The 26,439-nt window shown below is 38.1% G+C and overlaps 1 protein-coding gene across 1 annotated transcript in view; it reads left to right on the forward strand.

Moving 5' to 3' along the window:
- Positions 1-17,897, forward strand: part of TSPAN12 (tetraspanin 12) — a 102,078-nt gene extending 84,181 nt beyond the window's left edge. The window contains exon 8 of the mRNA XM_036759486.1: positions 16,375-17,897. Within this exon, the coding sequence (XP_036615381.1) occupies positions 16,375-16,680 (306 nt within the window). The 3' untranslated portion in view covers positions 16,681-17,897. The remainder of the gene's footprint in view (positions 1-16,374) is intronic.
- The last annotated feature ends 8,542 nt before the right edge of the window (positions 17,898-26,439 follow it).

Raw genomic sequence — 26,439 nt, forward strand, 5'->3', positions numbered from 1 at the left:
AAGGCAGTATAATCCTTCCATTCTCCCTGGTTCATTTCCTCACCTTAGTCTCCCTCCTCTTTATATTCATTCGGTTGCTAGATCTGGTAGGTTCAGTGTTCACATTTCTGCACCTTACCTCTTCTCTTCATTCACACAATTACCACCTTTATGCAGGTTCTCGTACCTCAGCCTTCTAATAGCTCATCCTCTCAACACTCCAATATGTCCTACACATCACTGCAAAAATGTATAGATCTGGGTGGGAGTCCCCAATTCAGTCAACTCTAGTATCTTCTTGTTGCCTTGAGGATAAACTATAAGCTCCTCTTGTTTAGCTTTTAAAACTCTATACAACCTGACCCCAACCTATCTTTCTAGCATCAGATGTGACACTTCCTCTTGTTTGTCATCCAACTAAACTGGCTTTTTCCTCTGTTCTTTATACAGTGCAACTCATTTCCATTCTTTTTGCCTTTGCACTGACTATTTCATCCCTGGAATTTATTTCCTCCTTACCTCTGACTCAGAGGCCCTCTCTCCCTTCAAAAATACATCTTAAGTACCGTCTTCTGAATAAAGCCTTTCCTAGTCTTGCCAAAATTTAACTATTTTGTATTTATTCATTTTACATTTATATTGTATACATACTGTATACATATATTGAGTATATATACTTGTCTCCCACACTAAAGTGTAAGCTCTTGGCAAAAAATAATTGTTTCATTCTATTTGTGTCCTCAGTATCTAGCATATAGTAGGGGGTTAATAAATGCTTGTTGATTGATTGACATTTCATTTGCCTCTGTGCTTTTGCACTGGGTGTTCTTCCCATACCTGTAATGTATTCTATCCCCACCCTCTAGAATCATTGCTTTCCTCCAGCTCTCCAGGTACAGTACCTGTGAGAAGCTTTTCCTAAACCCTCTGGTTGTTGATGTTTTGCTCTTCCTCCTCAAAATATCATGGACACAGATACTCTTTACATGTAGTAAATGACCCTTCCACCACCCTCAGTAGCATATAAAGTCCTTTGAGTACAGAGGCTGGTCTTCACTTGGCTTTCTATCCCCCAGCAATTTGCACAGGGTAGATGCTCAAAAACTGTTTGCTAAATTGGATTGAATTGGTATTCCGGATTTCTTAGCAATGCTTTCCTAAGTAGTTTACCTATTTGTATTGTACACAGGCTACTATGTTTATTTGCTTCCAAGTCTTTCTTTCTTTCTTGTCTATTCTGTTCTGCTGATCCTACTTGTGATTCTTTCAGTACCAAAGAGTTTTGATGACTACTTTTTATGATGTAGTTTGATGTGACTTACCTATAGATTAAAATTCCTCCTTTATTTTTTCCAATACTGTATTTGAATTTCGTGACTTTTTTTGTTCCTCCAAATAAATTATGATTTTTTTCTAGTTCTGCAAAGTATTCTCCCCAGTAACTATATTTTAATTTATTTTTACTAGATCATTCATTCTAGAACATTTCTACTTTAACTTGAGAAGAATAATTTAGCACCAACCTAGAAGTGCTTTTAATTTGAAGACAGGTGAAACTATTGCGTACAACTTCCCTTTCAAGGACTGAATTATACAGTTGCAAAATACTGTTCCAGTAGCAAACCAGCTGTGGCATAGGTGGAGGGCGTGTCAGCCAGTTGCCAGTGGCATGCTAATATCCTTCCTATTTTCCATCTACCTTTTTTTATAATCTTTCCCATTCTTGCACTGCCTAATTTTCTCTTTCAGAATTCTCTCTTATTCTTTATGTTTGCCAGAATCAATCATAGGCATCAAAGCATAGAATTTTGGAAGGGATCATATAAATTATCAAAATTAATCTTCTCATTTTACCAGTGAAGACATTGGAGCCCTGGAATTTGAAGTAACTTTTTCAAGATCACACAGTACATTTTTAAAAAATTATATTTTATTTTTTTTGAGTCAGCAAACATCTACTCCCCCTCCCACCCCATTACCAATTGAGAACAAAAGCAAGACCCCTGTTACACACATGTATAGTCAAGCAAAACAAACTTCTGTATTGACCATGTGCAAAAAACCATATCTCATACTCTACTTTGGGTCCTTTCTCTCTATCAAGAGGTAGATAAAATCCTGTAGAAAATAAGAGTCACAAACAAGCAAACAAACAAGTCTTGCCAGGTTTCTCAAAAACCATCTGCTCCATCATTTCTTACAGCGTCATAGTATTCTATGACAATCATATGCCATAACTTGTTCAGCTACTCCTCAGTTTATGGACAGTCCCCTCAGATTCTCACTGTTTTCCACCTCAAAAGGAACTATAATGTACACCCTTAGTTTGTTCTGCTTAGGACTGCTTCCTCTCCTAATCTCTCTAATTTCTCCTTCTCCCCTTTCTCTATTTTTCTATTGAGTGAAATGTATGTCTGTGGCCAACTTTTTGTGTATATTCTTCCTTCTTTTGATCAGCTGAAAATTAGGTTCATTTTAGCTGTTCTTCCCATGTTGTCCCTCCTTGTTTGCATAGATGTCTACTTTTGCACCCTGATTATATGAGAACTTTCCTAAACCTTCCTTTCATTTCCTCCTTCTTGTGTATGCTCTTCCCCTTTCTCTTCTCTTCAGATCATTGATAGCAGAACCACTCTCAGGCCTTCTCTAATGAGACTCCCTCCATGACTCCTGATGACTACAGGGTTTGGAGGGGACACATCATCTCTAATCAAAAGCACCTCATCCTTGTTTTATCTCTGTATCAGGAGGGCAGAGTTTATAATCTCAAAGAGGATCATAAACATGTCTGAAAGGTTCGGAATCGCCGGATAGAAGAAACTCTCAAAGTAGAAGGCAGAAGAATCAAAACATTTATTTAGGCTCCACAGTAACCAACCCATGAACCAGAAGCCCCATTTTGATATGTTGATCATAATCTTCCAGGCCCAATAAGTACGCCTTGAAAGAGTAACCAGGAGGCTACAGAGAAACATGATTGCGTAAAGCAAAATCATGTTTCCCCCTTTTATGGTAATAAGATTACCCACTGGACTGAAGTCTTTGTTCAGCTTCCTCCCGTAGATCAGCTCTGCTACTGGCAGCTCCTGCCTCAGCTGTGTCTGAGTCTGTAACTGAAGCTGCAACTGTAACTGACGATGTAACGGTCGCTGTAACTGACGTAACTGTCGTAACTGTCGCTGGCTCCAACCGAAAAAGGAAAGAGAGAATCTTCAAGCTGTCCTCTCCCCTCTTATAGGGTTTCTGACATCATCAAGCTCCGCCCAAATGACCAGGGCCGATTGGTTCTTGACTTGGCTCCTCCCCCTAGGGTAGACCAGGTTCTGGAGCTAACACCTCCCCTCAGCCAGCCCCACGACTCCTCACACAGGAAGCTGTCTGCTTCCCGGCATGCTCCCCGGGCCTCCTGTCCCGGAAGAGCAAGCCACAGTGTCCAGAGGCTCAATGAGGCAAGCTGAGCCATTCAAAGAAAACAAAAGCCATTATGGCTACACTCCACCCCTTGTTATAGGATACATAATCTAATCAGCCATGTATCCTAGAACATACATTGTGATCCAATTACAAAGGAAACTAAAACATATCATTCATTATAAAGCAAAACATATCATTTGGTGACATTCCTAAATATTGGTTAACGATTCAAATGCGATCCACCCCTAGGTCCCAGCAAAATAATCTTTTCAATCAATCATCCCCAAAATAATTATTAATAATTCAAATGTCCACCCCTAAATCCTTGTATCCATTACATAGGATCAATAATATCATAACAATAAAACAACACAACAAGGATAACACAAAATAAGTAAACAGAACACTATCATCATTTCCACCCCCCTTGAACGATTGGGGCTCAAAATCTTGGGGTGAGGGGTGAAGGTCTCATTTTCCATAGCTTCTTCATGCTGAAATTGGATGTAGAGATGGCCCTGCCCCCAAAAAGTCCCATTCCAGAGGTCATTTCTTTAACAAGCTGGCAGGAATTCCAAGAATGCTACATGCTTAGGCAGTCACCGGAAAGTGCAGGGTGCTTAAGCCTGAAGGAAACAAAACTAGCAACAAGGTTAGCCAAAACAAAGGACAAAAAGAATAGACAAGTATGGACTATAATTCTTCAAATAAAATCATCTCAAGTTTGGTTGAGATTTCAGTTATGCAAAGATCCAACATCAGAGCCAAACTCAGGTGGGAAATGTTTCTTTTCAAAAGTTTTCATCCGTTAATCACACAAAGTTACCTTTCCTCTGAGTGGCTTATGGGCTTGCAGGAGCAGTTCTTATTTCCCTATTTCTCGTGTTATCAAGTCCTCTATACATTCTGTATAATTCATTGGTTGGAATTCCATCTATCATTTCAAAACCTACTCCTGCTCTCAATAAAGCAGTAAACATTTCTTTCCTTGTTACTCTCCTTTGGCGCCAAGTTTGCTGGTTATTCACCCTTCTCTCTTGAGGAGATCTATCCCTTCCCCAGTCACCTAAGTCATATAACTGTAAAATCTTATTTATCACTGTTGTAAGACGGCTCCCTACTTCTCCAAGTAATAAATTCAAAATTAGTTGTTTATAAGCAGGGGGAGCTGTCCTAATTATTAAATTCCTATGAGGCAGTTCCATTGAATCATTGTAATATTTGTCTGCAGTTCCTACCATAATGGCAGTCTTCATTACCTCCTCCTTTAGTCTCATGATACAATCTCTAAGTGAATACCAGGGTCTGTGCTCAGTGGGCCACATAGAATCAGTAGCATATCTCTTATTGCATCCCACAGCGGCTAATGCCAACAGAGTAGTCCTGCTATCACCATCTCCTTGCTGATGATGTTCCCTAAAAGCTTGTTGAACTAGAGGATCATGGCTGATACCTATGAATCTCATGCAGTCTGTCCCATCTACTGATATTCCACCGGCCCCTTGATCACTGAGTCTTACCATCCAAGATATCAATGGTTCTCCTATTCTTTGGCTGAATCTACTCAAAATATCTGTGACCTCTTGCGGTGAGAAATCTTCCTGAATTTCCCTTGTAACTGAATCTTCACCTCGGGTTTCTGTCTTCCTCCTTTGTATGGGTCGAGCCCTTGTCTGATCATTTAACCATCTCCTATTCTCTGTGTGAGGCACATCCTGAACCCCAGTAGTGTTTTGTGCCTCAGCCCCTAACATTGTCTCATTCTCTCCCCACTCACTTCCTCTGCCACCATGGCTAGGACGAAGCAGGCAATCAGGCTCTTTCTGGGCTGGGTTGGAATGCACTCTGGGCTTTTTTGGTCTCCTGTTGCTCTTAGCCACATTAATAGAAAAGTTCTCATTTGAGTCAGTTTGGTCTTCTGCTATCTGAGATTCCCCTTCTTCCTGTGGGGTAGGAGTGCCCCCATGTCTTTCACTTAATCTCAATCTTTCGTATACTAGCCGGTAGGCTGATAACATTATCCAGCTTTGCCTAGATAGTGATGCCCCTGACTGAATCCCAACTTCTCGTAAACACTTTTCCAAATCCCTAGGATCTCCTCTCCGTAGCCTTGGTTCCCAGTTTTCACAGGGTCCAGCTTTTTTAGCCAATTCTTTTGCTAGGGAGGAATAAAATGGATCCTCCCATCCTGGGATATTCATCTCTTCCTCTGGAATTGTTCTGCTTCTAAATAGAGATCTTATACCTAGCGATCCTGTTCGTGACGCCAAATGTATCAGGAGGGCAGAGTTTATAATCTCAAAGAGGATCATAAACATGTCTGAAAGGTTCGGAATCGCCGGATAGAAGAAACTCTCAAAGTAGAAGGCAGAAGAATCAAAACATTTATTTAGGCTCCACAGTAACCAACCCATGAACCAGAAGCCCCATTTTGATATGTTGATCATAATCTTCCAGGCCCAATAAGTACGCCTTGAAAGAGTAACCAGGAGGCTACAGAGAAACATGATTGCGTAAAGCAAAATCATGTTTCCCCCTTTTATGGTAATAAGATTACCCACTGGACTGAAGTCTTTGTTCAGCTTCCTCCCGTAGATCAGCTCTGCTACTGGCAGCTCCTGCCTCAGCTGTGTCTGAGTCTGTAACTGAAGCTGCAACTGTAACTGACGATGTAACGGTCGCTGTAACTGACGTAACTGTCGTAACTGTCGCTGGCTCCAACCGAAAAAGGAAAGAGAGAATCTTCAAGCTGTCCTCTCCCCTCTTATAGGGTTTCTGACATCATCAAGCTCCGCCCAAATGACCAGGGCCGATTGGTTCTTGACTTGGCTCCTCCCCCTAGGGTAGACCAGGTTCTGGAGCTAACACCTCCCCTCAGCCAGCCCCACGACTCCTCACACAGGAAGCTGTCTGCTTCCCGGCATGCTCCCCGGGCCTCCTGTCCCGGAAGAGCAAGCCACAGTGTCCAGAGGCTCAATGAGGCAAGCTGAGCCATTCAAAGAAAACAAAAGCCATTATGGCTACAATCTCTTATGATTATTTGTGTTTACTTTCATGTTTCTTTTAACTCCCATGTTTAAAATTCAGTTTTTCTGCAGCTCTCAGGTCTTTTCTCATCAGGAATGCTTAGAAGCCTTCTATTTCATTAAAGATCTATTTTTCCCCCTCTATATAATTACCAGTTATTCTTGGCTATAAGCAGCTATCCTTTACCTTCTGAAATATCATTCCAAATTCTTCTACTTCTTTATGGTGATAGCTGCTAAATTATGTGTAATTATGTGACTCCTCAGTATTTGAATTCTTTCTGCTTTCAGTAATTTTTCTTTGACTCAACTTCTGAATTTGGACTATACTTTTTCTGGAAGTTTTTGTTTTGGGGTTTCTTTTAGGAGACAATGGGTGGATTTTTTTTCTATTTCCATTTTGCCTTGTGGTTCTAAAAGATCTAAGCAGTTTTGAAATTTCTTGAGATGTCATAGCATTCAGGTAGTTCAATGACCTCATTTGCATTTTCATAGACCTCTCTGTCTCCCTATACAAACGTGGGTTAGAAAAATGACTCACTTTGACTTTTTCTTGGGTTTCCTCATCAGGATTCAGTCTGGTACATTTTGTTTTTGGCAGGGCAATTTTGGGGTTAAGTGACTTGCCCAAGGTCACACAGCTAGTAAATGTGTCAAGTGTCTGAGGCCGTATTTGAACTCAGGTCCTCCTGACTTCAGGGCCAGTGATCTACTCACTGTGCCACCTAGCTGCTCCACAGTCTGGTACATTTTGTAGGTCTGTATGAAGGAGTAGGGGCAGGGTGGGCAGAATGGGAAACTTGCTATACTTCCTGTTGCTCTGCCTTCTCCCTTCACACAGTGAATTAATGACCGAACTAAGATTCTTGATCTAGGCCTTTTGACTCCCAGTACATTGTTCTTTCTGTTATACCATGTGCTTTATGATAACACAGTCCAGTGAATTAATCTCCCACCCTCCTTCCCCCCCAGGCTATCTTTAGGATTCTGTTTCAGTGGAGGGAATTAGCTGAAGATAAACTATTATCTTGAACTGAAGAGACATTTGGTACCTAAAGAAAGGAGAATCATAACCTTGACCTTTTACTGAGTTTGCTAAGGGGTATTGTAAGCTCAGGCTCTATTCTCCCACTATGGATCATAGATTTAGAGATTGAAAGGACTTTAGAGGTTGTGTAGGCCACCCCCACCCCCAACACACACCCAGTTTTTCATATAACAAGACTGAGGAGACCCAGAGAGGTTAAGTAACTTGACCAACATCATTAAGTAAAGGACAAAGTCATGATTCACACCCAGGTAATTCAGAGGTCTTTTTCCTGCTACATCCTACGCCCTACCTCTTCAACCCAGTAATACACACAAAGCTTTAATATTATTAAAATTTGTCTTTGTTTTTTGTATCATCATAGTTTTTCCCAGTATCCCTTCATCTGCTCCTCCCAGAGATCCATCCCATATAACAAATAGTATTTTTTAAAGACAAAAGAGGAAAAAAAATAAGCACAACTGATTGATACATTGAAAAAGTCCAAAAACACACAGCAGCTGTGGACTGGCCACCTTTATAAAGGGGTCTCTATCTCATATGAGTTATGTTAGATCTTTATAATTTTGTTACATTCATTTTGGATTTTTTAAAAATGTGGTTGTGCTTTCCATTTACATCATTTTAGTTTTTTTTTTTTTAATTTTGATTTCTTGGCTCTGCTTACTTCACTCTGATTTAGGTGTAGATCTTTCAATACAGTCATGTTACACTAAAATCATGTACCATGATGTTTTTAGCCATTCTGAAATCAGTGGGCATATAGTTTGTTTCCATTTATTTGCTATCACAAAAAGTGCTGCTAGAAATATTTTGGGGTCCATAGAGACTTTCTTATCAGTGATTTCCTTGGGATATAAACCTAGCAAAGTAGAATCTCTGAGTGACAGGGAATAGAAATTTGTCACTTTATTTGCATAATTTCAAATTGCTTGTATCAATTCTCACCTCCACCAACAATGTACTAGTGATCTTAGCCTCCCACAACCATGTTAAACATTGCCATTTTTTGTTATCTTCATTTGCATTTCTATTATTAAAAATTTGAAACATTCTGTGTGGTTGTGAATACATAGCAATTTCTTCTTTTGAAAACTGTTCATATCCTTTGACCAACTATCTATTATAGAATAGCTAATAATTTCAAATATGTTTATTAACTCTTTATATATCTCAGATACCAAACACTAATTACAGAGATTTGATACAAAGATTCTTTTTCTCATTGTTTCCTTGTTTATCATAGGTACGTTAATTTTATCTGCATGTAAACTTTTTAGTTCAATGTAGTTGAAGTTATCTATTTTAATTTTTATGTATCTCCTTTTGTTGGTTAATAATACATTATACATGTCTGAGCTATAGGTATGAGAAGTATATGACAAACTTTTGTTCTTTTTTATAGTATGATCTTAAATATTGTTGTGTATATATAAAAACATATTATGTAGTATAAGATGTTGGTCTAAGCCTTCTTTCTTCCAGGCTGCTTTCCAGTTTTTCCAGGATATCTTATCAAATATGGAGTTCTTTCCTAGGTAATGATCCACTTTATCAAACACTATATTAACTGAGTCCCATTGGCCTATCTATTTTTTAACCAGTATCAGATAGTTTTGATGACTGTAGCTTTATAATATGGTTTGAGGTTTAGAAGGGCTATTACCCCTTTATGCTTACTCTTTTTCACAATTTCCCTTGATATTCAATATCTTTTGTTTTTCCAAATGAATTTTGTAATTATTATATGGAAATTCTGTTGATTTTTTAAGGGTTTATTTTGCAGCATGCAACTTTGCTGAAGCTATTAGTTGTCTCAGTATCTTTGCTGATTCCTTGGGATTTTCCAAGTTTTTAATTTCTTTCTCTTGTCATATCGTTCTTGGTAGTATTTCCAGAACTATAGCAAGTAACAGTGGGCATCCTTCTTTAAATCCCAGATTTATTTTAAAAAGGTGGTAATATATCCCCATTGCATATGATTTTTGCTTTTAGATTTCTAGGCTTTTAATATAATTGTGTTGATTGTGGTTCCTAATGTGGAACCATCCTTACATTCTGGTATAAATCCCACTTGGTCATAATGAGTGATTTGTAAGATAAATTGCTTTGGTCTGTTTGACAGGGTTTTAAAATTTTTGAGTCAATAATGCATTAATAATGATATTGTCATGTACTTTTCTTCTGCATTTTATCCTTTCCCAGCTTAGATATTAGGAGTACATTTGTCTCACAAAAGCATTCTAATAGAGTGCTTTCTTTCTCAGTTTTTTTTAAAGAATAATTTGCCTAGTATGGGTACTAATTGTTCTTTAAAAATTTTGATGGAATTCTCTTGTGAATCCATTTTTCTTTGACCTCTACATTATTTAAGGTTTCATCATTAAGTCTCTAAACAATGCATTCTGGGTTCTTCCTTCAAAGCATTTCTTCCTCTGTCTTATACAGCTTGTCCCCCAGTTCTTCCTTTTCCATTTGTCTCACTTCCAGAAAAATGCTGATTCCTGCAGGTGACGTTAAAGTTTTGACTACCCAACTCCCCAAAATTTCCAGACTTCCAATTATATTATAAAGCAGCAGTTATCAAAACTATATGGCATTTGTTTTTTTAAAAATCTAGAGATAGAATAATGGAACTTAATAAGCTAGTGTTTGATAAAGTGGGAAACAAAATTTACCTAGGAAAGAATTCTTTATGTGACAAAATTTTCAAGGAAAACAGTCTGTCATAAATTAGAACAGAGCTTTGAATCACTGCTTATAGGTTAATCAATATTTTTTGTGGCACTAAATTCCAAGTTCATAGATGCTGGGAGGACTGAGGGGAAGGTGATTCTATGATTTCTTCCCCTGCAGGGAAGTGGGAGAGATTGAAAAGTGTGAGGGGGTGCCATGATGAGTATTTCTAGCGGTAAAGAAATATTATAAAGTGAGATGTGCTGGGTGTGGTCTGTGGTAATTTGTCAATTGAGGCCACTTATTTAACCTCAGGAGTAGGTTCCTGGAGAGCAGTTAGCACTTGGGGGAAAATAGGGCATGGTCCTAAATTGGAGATTTTGAAGTAAATGGAGAAAGAAAGTGACTGGTAGAAGAGTCCTGCCATGAGGAAGCATCCTCTCTGTCATCTATAGGAATTAGCAGTTTTCTGGAAATGAGTAGGCAAGGTAGGGGCAGAAACTGCTTTGAGGGAACATGTCAAGATGGATACCTCAGAAGTTTTGATTCTATGAGTAATGCAGAGAATAGAGGACTAAATAATTATAAGGGCTGTCAACCAGAGAATGAAGGTCTAGAGTACGCACAAAGAGAGTGAATAGAGCGAGGGAGAGAAATCCTCTGTGGCAGAGGCACAAAAAATGAAATTAAAAAAACTAACAAATGGGATTTGGGAGTGAGAGGAAGAGGGCCAGTGGGAATAGGGTCACCCCAAAAAGATATTAAGCTAAAAGCAACTAAAGAGACATAGTACTGTATTTACAACGAGAGAAAAATTGTAACTTGAAAAAAATCCAACAAAATGAAAAAAATGGCAAACCAGATAAGAAAATGAAGCCCCACAATCTGTTCCTTAAAGAAACATATTTTGCCAAGGCACACACAAAATAAAACTGGGAGGTGGAAAAAAAATTACTGTGAATCAAGTGAATCCATAAAAATAAGAGTCACAGACAAACAAAACGTTAAAAAAAATAACAATAGTCAAAGAAACTAACTGAGCTACAAGAAGACAATAACACAATAGTGACAGGAGACTTCAACGTCCCATCTCTTGGTTTTGAATATGACCAACAAAAAGAAAAGAGAAAAAAAACTGAATGTCTGGTAAGCCAGAGCTAAAAGACTTGTGTGTCTTCGAAGAAGGACTATCAAAGAATATATGCATGTCTTAGCACCACTGAACCTCTTGAAAAACTGATCATTTTATGTTATTTCACATAAATATTAAAAGGCAGATGTTGTAAATAATCCTTTACAGATCACATAGCAAGAAACTAGGTAGTTATTTGTTTGAATACCACAAAAGAGACAAAACCAAATGGACACTTAATGTTGAAACCCTAAATAATGAGTCAAAGCAAACTGATTCATAGAAGAATTATTTTCAACTTCTAAAAATAACTAATACCTATGTTATACAAGTTATGCTCAAAAACTGAGAAATTACCCTGCCAGAATCCACAGAAACCAGGAAAAGAAACTATAAACAAGGAAAGAAAACTGTAAGACAATATAATTAGTGAATATTGACTCAGAATTTTAAACCAAAAATCCTATCAATTGAGATGTTTTCTCAATTCGACTTCCCTCAGTTGATTGACTACAACTATTTATCTTAGAAACCATTCATTATGACCAAATGGGATTTATAGCAGGGATGCAAAGATGGTTCAACATTAGGAACCATATTCAAACATAATCGTTAAAAAAAAAAACCCAAACATCCTAAACCAAATGATTATCTTAATAGATGCAGAAAAAGCCTTTGACAAGATACATTTATTTATGCTAAAATCCAAAAAGTATTGGCACAGAGGGACCTTTCTAATATCACAAAAAGCATCTATCAAAGACCAAAAGCAAACATTTGTAATGGGGATAGACTAAAATCTTTTCTGATAAATAGGGAAGTAAAATAAAGATACCCAGTCTCCTCACTGTTACTTGACATAATTCTGGATAAAAGCTACCAACAGCAATAAAACAAAAGAAAGAAATTAAAAGTATAAATATAGGTAAAGAGGAAATAAAACTTTCTTTGCTGATATGGTGGTATACTTGGAAAATTTCAAGAAATCAGCAAAAATACTATTTGAGAACTAATACGTTCAGCAAAATTACAGGCTACAAAATAAATCCTCAAAAGTCAACAACATTTCTATGTAATAACAACAAAACACAAGAAGTAATAATAGCAAGGAAAATCCCATCGCAAATAACTATGACATACATAAAATATCTAGGGATTGATCTATCAAAGCACCCTAAAGATGTGCAGCTGCTATTACAAAGTGCCTCTTAAAAAATAAAGAACAATTTAAATAGATGTAGGAATAATGTTCGGTGCTCATGGCTGGGCTATGCCAATATAATGAAAATGACAATACCACAGATTACCGAGGGGAATATGTTATAGAACTTGACTGAATAACAAAATTCATTTGGAAAAACTAAATACCTTGAATGTCAAGAGAAATGATGAAAAGAAGCATGAAAAGGAAATAGTACTTCTAGACCTTAAACTTTATTATAAAACAGCAGTCATCAGAACCATCTGGCAATGGTTTAAAAAAAGAGAGCTAGATCAATGGGACTCAGTGACACAATGTTTGATAAGATGGGACACACAACTTCCCTAGGAAAGAACTCAGTGGTGGGATTCAGCCAGTTCCCACCAGTTTGGTAGGACTGGTACCTAATGTTAGTGGGGGTGGGGCCTGTGCCTACCACGTCAGTGGGGGTGGGGGAGCACCTTGGCTGGATTCCATGGAGAAACAGTTGTTAATTTATTTGAATCCCACCACTGAAAGAACTATATATTTGACAAGAACCCCTGGGAAAGTAGACTGAGACTAATGCCTTACATTATATTCTACAATACATTCTAAATGGATACATGAACTTAATATTCAAATTGTACCATAAACATATGAGTACAGAAGCTGGTCACATATCTCTCAAGCTATAGGTAGCAAAATAGTCTTAACCCAAGAAGAATAAGAAGCACTTATAAAAGGTAAAATAGGTAACTTTGGTTGTATCAAACTGAAAAGCTTATGCACAGATAAAATTAATGCACGTATGAGAGAAAGGGAAGTATCTTGGGAAATAAAAGCCATTGCTAGAAATGCCATATTGGGAAAATATCTTTTTTTCCACAGAAATCTCTATGCAGGGTTTGGTGTTCAAGACGCATAAAAAATTAATCAACATATTTGAAACTAATTGGTCAAAGAATATGAACAGTCTCCAAAAGAAAAATTGCTAAGTATCCACAGCCATGTAAATGGATATTTCAAATCACTAATAAGAAAAGAAATGCAAATCAAAACATCACTGATGCTTCACCTCCCTGCAAATTGGGGGGATATGAGGAATGGCAATTTTTGAAGTTCTGACCTTGCAAAGTATACGTGTAAAGACATCTTTTTTAATATCCTGGGGGGAAAAGCATCTACTAAAACCAAAGGCAAATATGATATACAATGGGGATACACTAGAACTTTTTCAATAAATATAGGAATAAAGCAAGAATGCCTATCATCCTCATCATAACTTGATTGTTGTTGTTCAGTCATGTCCACCTCTTCATGACTCCATTTAGGGTTTTCTTGGCAAAGATATTGGAGTGGTTCACCATTTCCTTCTCCAGCTCATTTTTCAGATGAGGAAACTGAGGCAAACAGGGGTAAATGACTTGCCCAGGGTCACACAGGTAGTAAGTGTCTGAGATGAGATCTGAACTCAGGTCTTCCTGACTCCAGGCCCAGCACTCTATCTACTGCACCACCTAGCTGCCAGCTATAACTTATAATTCTGTAAAAGCCACCAACAAGCAATAATACAAAGAGAAAGAAATTAGGCACACTAATACATTGTTGGTGGAATTATAAATTGGTACTACCATTTTGGAAAACAGTTTGGAATTATGCAAGTAAAGCAACTAAAATTCAAAGCACTTGAATAGATTCAATTACATATTCTTGACCAAGAGTCTCCATTTTGGGCTTATGCCCCAATGAAGCCCTTGATAAAATTATTTATAGAAGCAATTATGTGATGTTAACCAATTGAAAACAATGTCAGTGCACATTGATTGGGGGAATGGCTAAACACCTTATAGTGTAATGAATGTAAATGGAATTTTATGTCAATCATTTAAGGAAAGATGAACACAGAGAAACATGGGAAGATCAACATAAGCTGCATTGTGAAGTAACTGTAGCCAAGAAAACACACACATCACACACACACACACACACACACACACACAAAGTCAATGTAACAAAATATACATGTAACAATAAATATAAATGTAACAAAATTATAAAGATCAAGCATGATTTGAAAGGAGTAATATGAAAGGATGCCTCCAACCCCTCCCTTTCTGTGTGTATTGTATATTGCACATGTTTTCAGACTTTTTCCAAAGTATTCAGTTGGTGCTCATTTTTCCTACTCTTTCTGTCTTTAAAAAATAATGTTTGTTGCATGCTATTGGAGAAATGGAGGGAAAGATATTGGGGAAAACTATGATAATTTTAAAAAAGAAAAGACATTAATGCAAACTTACTTTTTTTAAGTTATGGTAACAAGACCCCTAAAGAAGACAGCAATAGCTTTTATAGAATGCTTTTGAATGTGAAATGTCAGAAAATGTCATTCATAATTCCTGGCAAAAAACTAATAAAAGTTTTTAAAATTTGTACTTCAATTGTTCTCGTTGCTCTTTTTGAAATGGTCTGAAGTTTTAACTCTGACTTATGGTATTTAGGGCAGAAATGTGTGCTGACCCTTGTTTTAGAGAAATACATCCCTACCAAGTAGATGATCTTGAATCCACCTTCTGTATTTTCAAGCTTGTTGCTACAACATCTTGGACTGTCAGGAAACCCTTCAGAGAGCAGAAAACAATTGATGAAGTCTGGTCCTCCCCACAATCCCTTATCTCTACTGCTTTGGAGAAATGAAAATTAGTTCCTTTACACAGAAAGATAGGAACCTAAAGTCTTAGGGTATGGACAGACAAATAGACTTTCAGCAAACACCTGTTACATAGGTTATTAATTAGTAGATTATTGACAGTGAGTTAAGTCTTCTCCCCCCGCTTTCCCGGTGGTTGTTGGGCTGGGCTCCTGATAAGACTGAATATGCCTGGAAGTTAGGCTTGGTACAAAAGAAGTCATTGAGTGTGCATCTGGGTAGATACCACTGACTGTAAGCTAAAGCCATGTATTAAAGAGTTTTGTATGATCTATTGTTTAATATACGTTATGCTCCTTTCCCTCTCATGCCTATTAAAGAGCTTCTCCAGTCACCTGTAAATAAAGATTATTGTAAAAGTTAGTGTGTGGAATGACCTATAAGGGGACCCTGGTAATTCTGCCTGTATATATTGGATTTTTTTTTCTTTTTTAAAAGCATACTTCAGTACATTGGTTGACATTTTGAGATTTAAAAGGATTCTAACCCTAGATTGGCATGAATTGCATGGCATAGCTCTAGCTCTTGATCGGGTTTACATAAATAGCAGCTAAAGGGTAGAATTGCCCCATTCCTCTGTTCTTAGCTACTAGTACTGCTCAAAGCAGTAGCTGATGGCCAGTATAGTCCCTTCTCCCAAGTTCCCTTAGTCTTTCCTCCTGGGGACATGGCCTAATGGCAAGAGCCAAGATTTGATCTGTATGCATTTGTAGCCACTTAAGTAGTAGGTTAGGAAAAGTTATGCTGGTTATTAAGAGTGGCAAAAGAGTATTTACCATACTTACTAGCTGCATAATAAATGCTTAATTCCATTTCATACTGTCAGTACAAGTGAAAAGGCTGATTTTTCATGTGAAAAAACATGGGACAAAATGAAGTTTTAAATTTTGTATATGCTTATTTATGTACATGTTGTCAATATAAATGTATGCTCTTTGAAGCCTGCGTTTTATTTTTTCTTTGCATCATTATTGCCTAGCAGATTGCCTGGTACATAGTACCCACTTAATAAATAACTTGTTGATTTCTGGTTGGCCAGAATAGTTGTCTCATACGCTATCATCCAAAGTAAATGAATTTTTTAAGAGATATAGATGTGCAAACATCACTTGGTATTGTTAACTAATGCAGAATTCATGTTGTATTTAACAAGAATTGGAAGAGACAGATCTCAAATGATGCTTATCACGTCTATTTGTTTTACAGGGTTGTGGGAAAAAAATGTACACCTTCTTGAGAGGAACCAAACAACTGCAAGTTCTAAGATTCTTGGGTATCTCTATCGGAGTTACACAAATTCTGGCAATGATTCTCACTATTACCCTGCTATGGGCTTTGTATTATGACAGAAGAGATCCTGGGACAGATCAAATGATGTCCTTGAAGAATGACACCTCACAGCACCTGTCATGTCATTCAGTAGAGCTGCTGAAACCAAGTCTGTCAAGGATCTTTGAACATACAACCATGGCAAACAGCTTTAATACACACTTTGAAATGGAGGAGCTGTAGATAATGCAAGAGGATGAGGCCACAAAATTTTTGGACTGGACTTGTGATTTTTTTTTGAGCGTACAATCCTTCATCCATCTGTTTATGAAATATCTCCATAAAAGAATACTCGAAGACTTGATTTTCTGCTTCCTAAACCAAGGAGAAAAGGATTTCATATCATACTAGAAGTAACAACTGGCTGTGCAGTTAAAAAAACACACAAAAAGCCCACCTCCTTTATAGTGTTGGGAGGGGCAGAGCTGACATTGGCCTTTTAGACTGTATCATGTAAGATTTTTATTGTTTGTAGATGTAGTTATGTTTGGGAGTTAACTATGGTAAAATTTGACTTACATTCACAGGCTATTTAGATTAAAAAGCACTGATTAATTACTAATATAGGAAGGTAGACAGTACTAATGATCCATACTCTTTGATGGTGAATCATTTTGAAGGTGTTGAAAAGATTTTACAGAAGAAAATTCTGTGTTGGTTACCAATTAAATGTGACTTTCTTTAAAGTTTCTAAAATGAACTTTACCACTTAAGAAAAAGAACTAACCCAATGTCTTAAAGATGATCAGGGATATTTGTGTAAATGATCGTTTTTGCGTGTTAAGTCTGTATATTTAGTAGATTTCACTTAGTAAATGTTAACATAATTGTGAAAAGGACAACATTGCCTTTGCACAGCACCTTTATTTTTAGCCTTTCCTGTAAGATGATTTTTAAAATTCTGCCCTGCATTTTATAACTATTAAATATCACTAGGTTTGGAAAGTCACCAGTGTGATAAATAGGCATCATTATTTTTCAGACTGTGGTCCTGTCACTAGAAAATTTTTAACAAGGCAGTTTCCACTTAACCAAGTTTATATTGTATGGCTTGAGAGCTGTACCTTTCCAAACTGTGGCTCTATATGAAACTAGCACATTTTCAGAGACTTATTACTGTCATCAAACAGTCTGTAGAACATACTATTCTTATTATCCAATGACATGCCTGGGGTATAATTTCAATAAATTAAATATTGTTTGATTAGAGATTTTTTTTTTGCTATATTACTTCAATTAAGACACTGGGGTTACACAAATTATGAAATTTCTACAAAAGTTAGAATATATTTATTTGAAATGGGAAAAGTGCATTTTACTGTATTTTGTGTACTATGTTTAATAGAATATTTGAAAGAAAATTAAACAAGTTTCAATAAACCTTTTGTAAAGAGTGTAAATTCCGTATCCCTATTCTTAAACATTAGAATCATTCTTACCATTTTGTTGGAATAAATCCTGGGGAAAATACATAATAGGGAGAAAAATGATGGTTTTTCCAAGGCCTGAGAGTATCTTTTAAGAGTGTGTACCTTTATTCAGAAAAATTCAAAAGGAACTTAAAGATGTCCTTTAACTTTTGAGCATAACTTTCATTAATCTTGTATTTAAAAAGGAAAGCTAAATTGACCTTAGCTTTAAAATTTTAGCTTCTCGTGATTTTCATATTCCAGTTAATTTTTCAGATTTCTATTTTTCTTCTTCAAAATGAGTACGTACTCCACGGATGCAAATTATAACCCCTCCATGAGCTTTAGTAGAAAGGAGGAACCAAGTGCATACTGAAGATAGGAGAAGAATGCAGTCTCAATAGTTTCCCAGACTGGCTGAAGGATCTGTCCAGAGAAAAAGTAGGAAAAGCAAGAATAGCACCAGGCCAGGGGTCTGTAAGACCTGAGTTCAAGTCTGGCCTCAGATACTTACTGGCTGTGTGACCCTGGCCAAGTCACTTTATGCTGTTTGCCTCCCATAAAATGAGCTGGAGAAGAAAATGGCAAACCATTCCAACACTGTTGCCAAGAAAACTCAAATTGGGGTCACAAAGAGACAAACTGAAAGGACTGAACAGCAATAATAGCATTTATGTAGTACTTCAAGGTTTGAGAAGTTCTTTGCATATGTTGATTTATTTGACCCTCATAGCTATCCGGTAAGGTTAGGTAAGGTGCTGTTATCTCCATTTCACAGATAAGGAAAGGAAGATGTGTCAGTTAAGTAACTTGTCCAGAGTCACACAGGTAGCATCTAAGGCAGAATTTGAACCAAGTATTCCTGACCTCAAGCCCTGCCCTCTGCCCACTGCATCATCCCTTAGCTTCTTGAGAAGTTGGAGCATAGGAGCCAAAAGCTCAGACATGAAGAAAACAAGCCATATGGGAACCCAGATATGGAGTTAATGGGTAGAAATCGCATGTTTTCTACCTTGTGACCAGCCAGCATGCCTTTTTTATGTGCAGACCAGTCTCAAACTTCTTAATCCTTTGCAGCTGTGCCATGCCAAGGCCTAGACACCAATGTCTGTGATGTTTTGAATTCAATTAGATAAGCATTTAAGCACATATTATTCACTAAACATTGTCCTAGACTTGACCACAAAGACAAGATACCAGTCTCAGCCCTCAAGGAACTTGTGTATTATTGGGGGTGGAGGTGATGGGGAAACATGGAGTACACAAGGTATTTACAAAGTAGTTCCCAAGGGGAGAACACAGTTCTAATGTAAAGGGAAATTTGTTAATAGAACAGAGGTTCCAGAGATCACAATGGAGCAAGGCAAGAAAGAGTAGAATAGGGACACCAGGGAGGGATGAAACTCACAGAGATGGGTATGAGGGAGCAGAAAAGGAGGTCAAGGAAGAAAACTTTGGCTTCAGCAGCCCACAACCGAAAATCACAGTGATTCTGAACACAGCCACGGGACAGTGTTGTCCTTCCCTTCATGGTAGCAAAGTCAATGTTGACTTGATGATCAGTCCTTGATAGATGCAGAAAGTGTTCTAAGGGTGGAGGAAGAATAGGGTTATTAATGTGTGTGGCAGCAGAGTTGATGACCCTGTGTGATGGTCAAGGTAAGAAGGGGTTGGCAGAGTCCTGTACCTAGGATGGTAAAGAAAAAGCTCCAGTAAATGTTTTAAATTAGTTACAATTTACAGATTTCTTGAAGTATCTTCTGGTTCACCAGGCCCATGCACATTCAGCCTTAGTAGCCTAGCTGGCACAGTGGATAGAGTGCCAGGTCTAGAGTCAAGAAGACCATCTTCCTGGGTTCAAATCTGATCTCAGACACTTATTAGCTGTGTGACCCTGGACAAGTCGCTTAACCCTGTTTGCCTCAGTTTCCTCATCTGGAAAATGAACTGGAGAAGGAAATGGCAAGCCACTCCAATATCTTTGTAGAGAAAACCCCAAACGGGTTCTTGAAGAGTTGGATACTACTGCAACAACAACAAAAGCCTAAAATCAAATATTGTTTGGTTTATAAATGAACTTAATTTAATTTTCTTAAAGAAAGTTTTTGCAGCAGATTTCTTAAAGGGTACTACTAGTAGCAACCTGAAATAATAGATCTGCCAGAATTTTTAGAGATCAAACAATTCAATGAAGCTCACTAAGTTCATAGTTTTGATATTTGGCAAAAAAAAGTGTTAACCACAGCACTGGGGATTTCAAAGTACAGGGGAACTAGAAAGGACTAGGCACAAATATTACATGTGGTTTTTCATTGACTCCAAATGGAAGTGCTGGTTATTGAAGTTTCAAATAAATCTAATATTGCCAAAATACAAACGTGCTTAGACTATGAAAATATCAAATGATGGATTTTTTACATACACACAGGAAAAAGGGGAGAAATGTTTCATAAGAGTGAGTTAGCATTCAACATATTTAAATCTCCCTGTTTAGAATCACTTTTTCCTAGTTTAGAAATCAAAATTCAAGAAAATTCTTTTTAAACACAGTTACTGATGGCTTTTCTTTGAGTTGTTTATTACTAGGCCTGCAGAGTTTTATTCATTGCTCTCTGAACTCAGGATACCTGAGGTTTAAAGGGCTAAGAACTAAATCCTCCAAATCAAACAGCAGACACCTGCAACTTCTAGGGGCTCTCGTTTCTTCCCTAGGCATCTTCTCTTTTAATCCTAACCGGGAACTTCAAAGTATGAAATTCTAACAGCTGTGAAAGAAGAGTTCCTGAACAGGGCGGGGCAGGACAGCCTTATTGTTTCTCTTTAGCTGTGTCCCAAACAGAATCCTACACACACACACAGAATCAGGGTTTCAAGGGACCTGTCACCAAATTCCTTCAAGGTCACTAGGTATTAGGCATAGAGCAGTGGAATCAGGAAAATGAGTTCAAATCCTGGCTACCTCAGTTTCTAGCTGTGTGACCTTGAATAAGTCACTTAAACCCTCTGCATCTCCATTGCAAAATGAGCAGGTGAGACATGTCAGTCTAGAAGGTCCCTTCCAGCTCTGAATCTATGATCTGATGATCCAACTCCTCCCTCACCCCCCATGAGGCCAGCACCCTAATTCAGGCCCCCATTACTTCTTTTCTGGAATACTGTTAATAGTCTCTTAGTTAGTTTTTGTTTTGTTTTGTTTGCTTCTACTTTCTCACCTATTCAAAACATCTGCTTAAAGTTTGTGTGGCACAGGTCTGACCATATCATTCTACTCCTCAAATCCTTACAGTGGCTCCCCATTGCCTCTTAATAGAAAATATAAATTTCTCATCCTGGCATCTAAGGCCCTCCACAGTCTGACTCCAGCACACTTTGCCAGCCTTATTTGTCATTATTTGATTTCATGCACTCTGTATTCAAGTGAAAATAGGCTGCTAGCTGTTTCTTATATTCAACACTCCATCTACCACATTCATGCTGTTGCCTTGTGCCAAGAATGCAATGGCTTCAGAGTCCTATTACAGTGACCACAGACATCTTTTTATATCAGTTTTTGTACTGTATCCTTATAGGGTAGGGAATGAGGCCAAATGTGGCCTTCTAGGTCCTTGAGTGAAGCCTTTGGACTGAGTCCAAGTTTTACAGAACAAATCTTTTCATTAAGGGGATGTGTGTGATTCTGTGAAGTTTGGATTCAGTCAAAGGGCCACACTTGAGGACCTGGATGTCTACCCCTGCTGTAAGAGAATGTACCTGAAGATAGGAACTGCTCTTGTCACATCTCCAATGCCTTGCATAATATTTTGCTCATCATGACTAATTAACAAATGTTTGTTGGATTGTATTATCCTTCTCAGAATGCTTATCCCTCAAGTCTCAGATCAAGTGCCACGTCCTCCATGACGTCTTCCCTGATTTCTCCTCCACCACATTTATTACTGCTTATTTTCTCCACATACAACCTTTGTATTAGCAAGGCAATAATCACAATGTAGATGATAATTGTCAAAACACCTATGTGGTTCTGTATCTCCACAAAGAAGGTAGAAGTAAACTACTTATTCAGACACTAGAGAACTAGATCCCCAAACCAATATGCCCAATCCATCACAGCAACAAAGAATTCAATACACAGTATCACAGCAGAGAGCCACTCCATCACATAACCTTCCATCCCCCTGCTGGGGCCTTCCCACCAACACGCTCCCAGCACAGCACACGTCTGCTCTTTCTCTCAGATGAGATGATATGCTCTCTCTGCATTTCCTGCAACATGCTGTCCTTTTCTTCTCATCAAGCTCCTCCCACCACATGAGACTTAGGCTTCCTCTGACGCAAGCGGGTCACATGGCCTATTAATGGGTGGGAAAGATCTTCAAACCCAAACTGTCATTAAAACCTTGAATATAGTTATATATATATTCCCATCATTTTATTACCATAGAATGTAAGTTCCTCGAGGAGAAGAACTATTTCATTCTTGTGTTTTTGTCTTTGTATCACTAGTACCTGGCAGAGTACTTGTGTATATAATAAGCACTTTGAAAACGTTAATTAAATTGATGTCAGAGATACTCTAGTCCAGAGGTTTCTAACCTTTTTCAAGCCACAAATCCCTATGGCAGTCTGGTTGAAACCTATAGACCTATTCTCAGAATCATGGGTTTTTTTGTTTTGTTTTTGGTTACAAATATATAGGCTTTCAAAGGAAATCAATTATATTTTAAAGGTATGAGACAGAGGGGCCTGAACCATGATGGTGGAGAGAAGGCAGGGACTCATCTGAGACCTCCCAAATTCCCCTCTGAACAACAACTTTAAATAATACCTCAAAATGAATTCTGGAGCAGCAGAACTCACAAAAGGCTGGAAAGGAAGAAAACCTAAAAGGTTAGCAGAAAAAGTCTGTCAGATTGGGTGAGAGTGGGGTGCACTCCAGCGCAGGCTGTACCCCAGCAAACCTGCAGCAGGCCTTGAGGGTGACTGGATCAGTGGTAGTAGGGGAGGCTTCCAGAGCTGTCAGCCAACAGACAGAAGGGGGGGGTCAGACAACTGGTCAGAAGGAGATTACAGGGGTCCCTCTGATGGCACTGGGTACAGGACTCTGTTGTATTGCCATATATGGATCAGGGACCAAGTCCTGGGTTGAAATCCCAGGGCATGGAGGAGCACTAGCACACCAGAGCTTGTGGCTGCAAGTAAATGGGGACCCTGGTCACAGTTCCAGGGCAGAAAAAAGTGCTTGTGGTCACTCACACATCAGAGCACAGGCCAGGCGAGGAGTAAAGACAAATCTTCCCAGATCACACATTTTGAAGAACTGAAACTTTACAGACACTCAGCACTAGTCCTGAGAGCAGCAGCAAGAAAGGTCTGAAGCTTAGGACAGTGCCCTGTCTACAAGTCACCCGGGGACCAGAAGAGAAAATTTCACTTTCAAATACAAGACTCAAGAGAATCATAAAAAGGTGATTGGGAAAGAGAAATCACGTGGGATTCAATAAGGTTAAATTGCTTACATTCCTAAATGGGAAAATGATAACTTGTAACTCTAAGAACTTTCTCATTATTAGGGCAGTTAGAAGGAGTATACATAGAGGGCATGGGTGTGAATTGAATATGATGGGATGATATCTTAAAAAAATTAAGGGGTGAGAAAGAGGAATATACTGGGAGAAAGGGAAAGGGAGAGGTAAAATGGGGTAAATTATCTCACATAAAAGAGGCATCAGAGAACATTTACAATGGAAGGCAAAGGAAAGGAGCTGGGGATGGGGTGGAGAATGCTTGAACATTACTTTTATCTGAATTGGCTCAATGAGGAAATAATACACAGTTGGTTATAGAGATCTATCTTACCAACAGGAAAGTAGGAAGGGAAGGGGATAAGAGAAGTGGGCAAGGCTGATGGAAGGGAGGGCAGAATGGGGGAGGCAGTAGTCAGAAACAAAACACTTTCGAGAATGGAGAGGGTGAACGGAGAGAGAAAATAGGATAAACAGGAGGGAAATTAGGATGGAAGAAAATTCACAATTAGTAATCATAACTGCGAAAAAAATTTATGGCAAGTATCTCTGATAAAGGCCTCATTTCTCAAATATATAGAGAATTGAGTCAAATTTATAAGAATACAAGTCATTCCCCAATTGACAAATGGTCAAAGGAAATGAACAGTTTTCAGATAAAGTAATCAAAGCTGTCTATGGTCATGTGAAAAATTTCTCTAAATTACTATTGATTAGAGAAATGCAAATTAACACAATTCTGAGGTCCTTCCCCACACTTATCAAATTGGCTAATATGATAGGAAAGGAAAATATTGGTGGGGATGTGGGAATTGAGACACTAATGCATTGTTGGTGAAGTTGTGAACTGATTCAACCATTCTGGAGAGTACTTTAGAACTATGCCCAAAGGGCTATAAAACCATGCATACCCTTTGACCCAGCAATAGTACCACTAGATGATCCATATGCTAAAGAGATAATTTTTTAAAAGGAAAAGGACTTAAATGTACACAAATACTTGTAGCAGCTCTTTTAGTGGTAGCAGAGAATTAGAAATTAAGAGGATGCCCATCAACCTGGGAATGGCTGAACAAGTTGTGGTATATTATTGTGATGGAATACTGTTGTACTGTAAGAAATGATGCGCAGGATGCTCTCAGAAAAACCTGGAAAAACTTACATGAACTGATGCAAAGTGAAATGAGCAGGACCAAGAGAACATTGTATACAGTGAAAGCAATAACAATGATCAACTGTGAATGACTTAGCTATTCTCAGCAATACAATAATTCAAGATAATTCCAAAGCACTTATGATGAAAAATTATATCCATCTTCAGAGAAAGAACTGATGGGGTCTGAACGCATATGGAAGCATACTTTTTAAACTTTTTTTTGGTCTGTTTTCTTTCACAACATAATTTGGAAATACGTTTTGCATGACTGCACATGTATAAGCTATATAAAGTTTCTTGCCTTCTCCATGAGGAGGGAGAGAGAGAATCTGGAACTCACATTTTTTAAAAATGAATGTGAAAATTGTTTTTACATACAGTTAGAGGAAAAATAAAATAAATATATTTAAAGGGGTGAGACGGAGATGAAATAACATTTGTCCCTACAGTCAATAGGGAGCCAATGAAGTTCACTGAGAAGGGGAGAGGCATGGTCAGACCTTCCTTTTGGGAAACTCATTTTGGCAACTATGTGGAGGATGCACCGGAGAAGGGAGAGACTTGAGGCAGAGAGAACAATTAATTAAGAGCCTCTAGCTCTTAGTCCAAGAGATGAAGTACTGGACACATATGGTGAGCAGAGAAGGGGACAAACATGAGAGATGGCAAGGCAGAAATAATAAAATTTGACAACTGATAGGATATGCAGAAGATGACAACAAAGTTGCAGATTTAGGTAGCTGAAAGAATGCTAGTGTCCTGATGGCAGTGAGGAATTTCGAATATGGCCTCAAAAAGTTAAGAGTTTGCATTACTAAGAGAGTTGAGCAGGAGTAGGGGTAGATGTAAGCATAGGTGTAATTGTGCTGGAGTCAGGCTATGATGAATCAAATATTATGGGAACAGTGGGATTCAACACCCCTTTCCATCTTCCCATTGGAAGACCCCCTTGGGGTCAGGCCATGGTCCCCTACCTGCCCCCTGCCAATTTGGAGACTACCAACCAAAACTGGTGGTTTACAACCTATGGGCTACAGTTGTCAGGAGTTTCAGAGTTGTTGCAACAGTTTCAAAAATCTATAACTACACCAAGTATTTTCATTTTAAAATCAAGTTGCCTACAATAATACATGTAGTGTGAATAATGGATTTTGTGTCTACAGGCTTACGTTACTGATGCTTCATTTGTGCCTGATAGGGCTAAAGTTATTTAAAAGTAATCTTCATGCAAGAAGTACCTGGCTTAGTTCTGGCCACGTTTGTCCTAAGTATCCTCTGCTGTCTAACTTAAGCTGAGAGGTAGCTGAGGCTTTTTCCAATGATATATGTTGGTGAAAGTAGAATTTCTATGCTTGTAGCTTAGAAGTTTCAATACTGAAGCAAGTTGGATGTGGTACCAGATCTGAGGTTCAAATATGCCTTGCTTTAAACCAGGTTTCAACTCTTCGAAATTGAGGAGACACTTCCAGCCAGCTCATTAATTGCCTCAGTACGATAAGCAAACGTAGCTTCTATGAACTGAAAAAAAAGGTTTTGTGCTTGTGTACACACAGGTGGGTGCACACACATGCACACACACAGCTTCTTTTTTTTCAAATCTATCTGCTGTTGGAATTAATAAGGAAGTGAGCATTTATTAAGCAACTACTGTGTGCTGATCACTTCATAAATATTGTCTCATTTGATCCTCTCAACAACCCTGGGAAATAGATATTTATTTATTAGCCCCATTTTAATACGAGGAAAGTGAGGCAAACAGGAATTAAAGTGATTTGCCCAAGATCATACTTGCATGTGTCTAAAGCCAGATTTAAACTCAATTCTTCTGACTCCAGGCCCAGAAAATCTATCCACT

This window comes from Trichosurus vulpecula, chromosome 5 (genome assembly GCF_011100635.1).
Source record: "Trichosurus vulpecula isolate mTriVul1 chromosome 5, mTriVul1.pri, whole genome shotgun sequence".
Lineage (NCBI taxonomy): Eukaryota > Metazoa > Chordata > Mammalia > Diprotodontia > Phalangeridae > Trichosurus > Trichosurus vulpecula.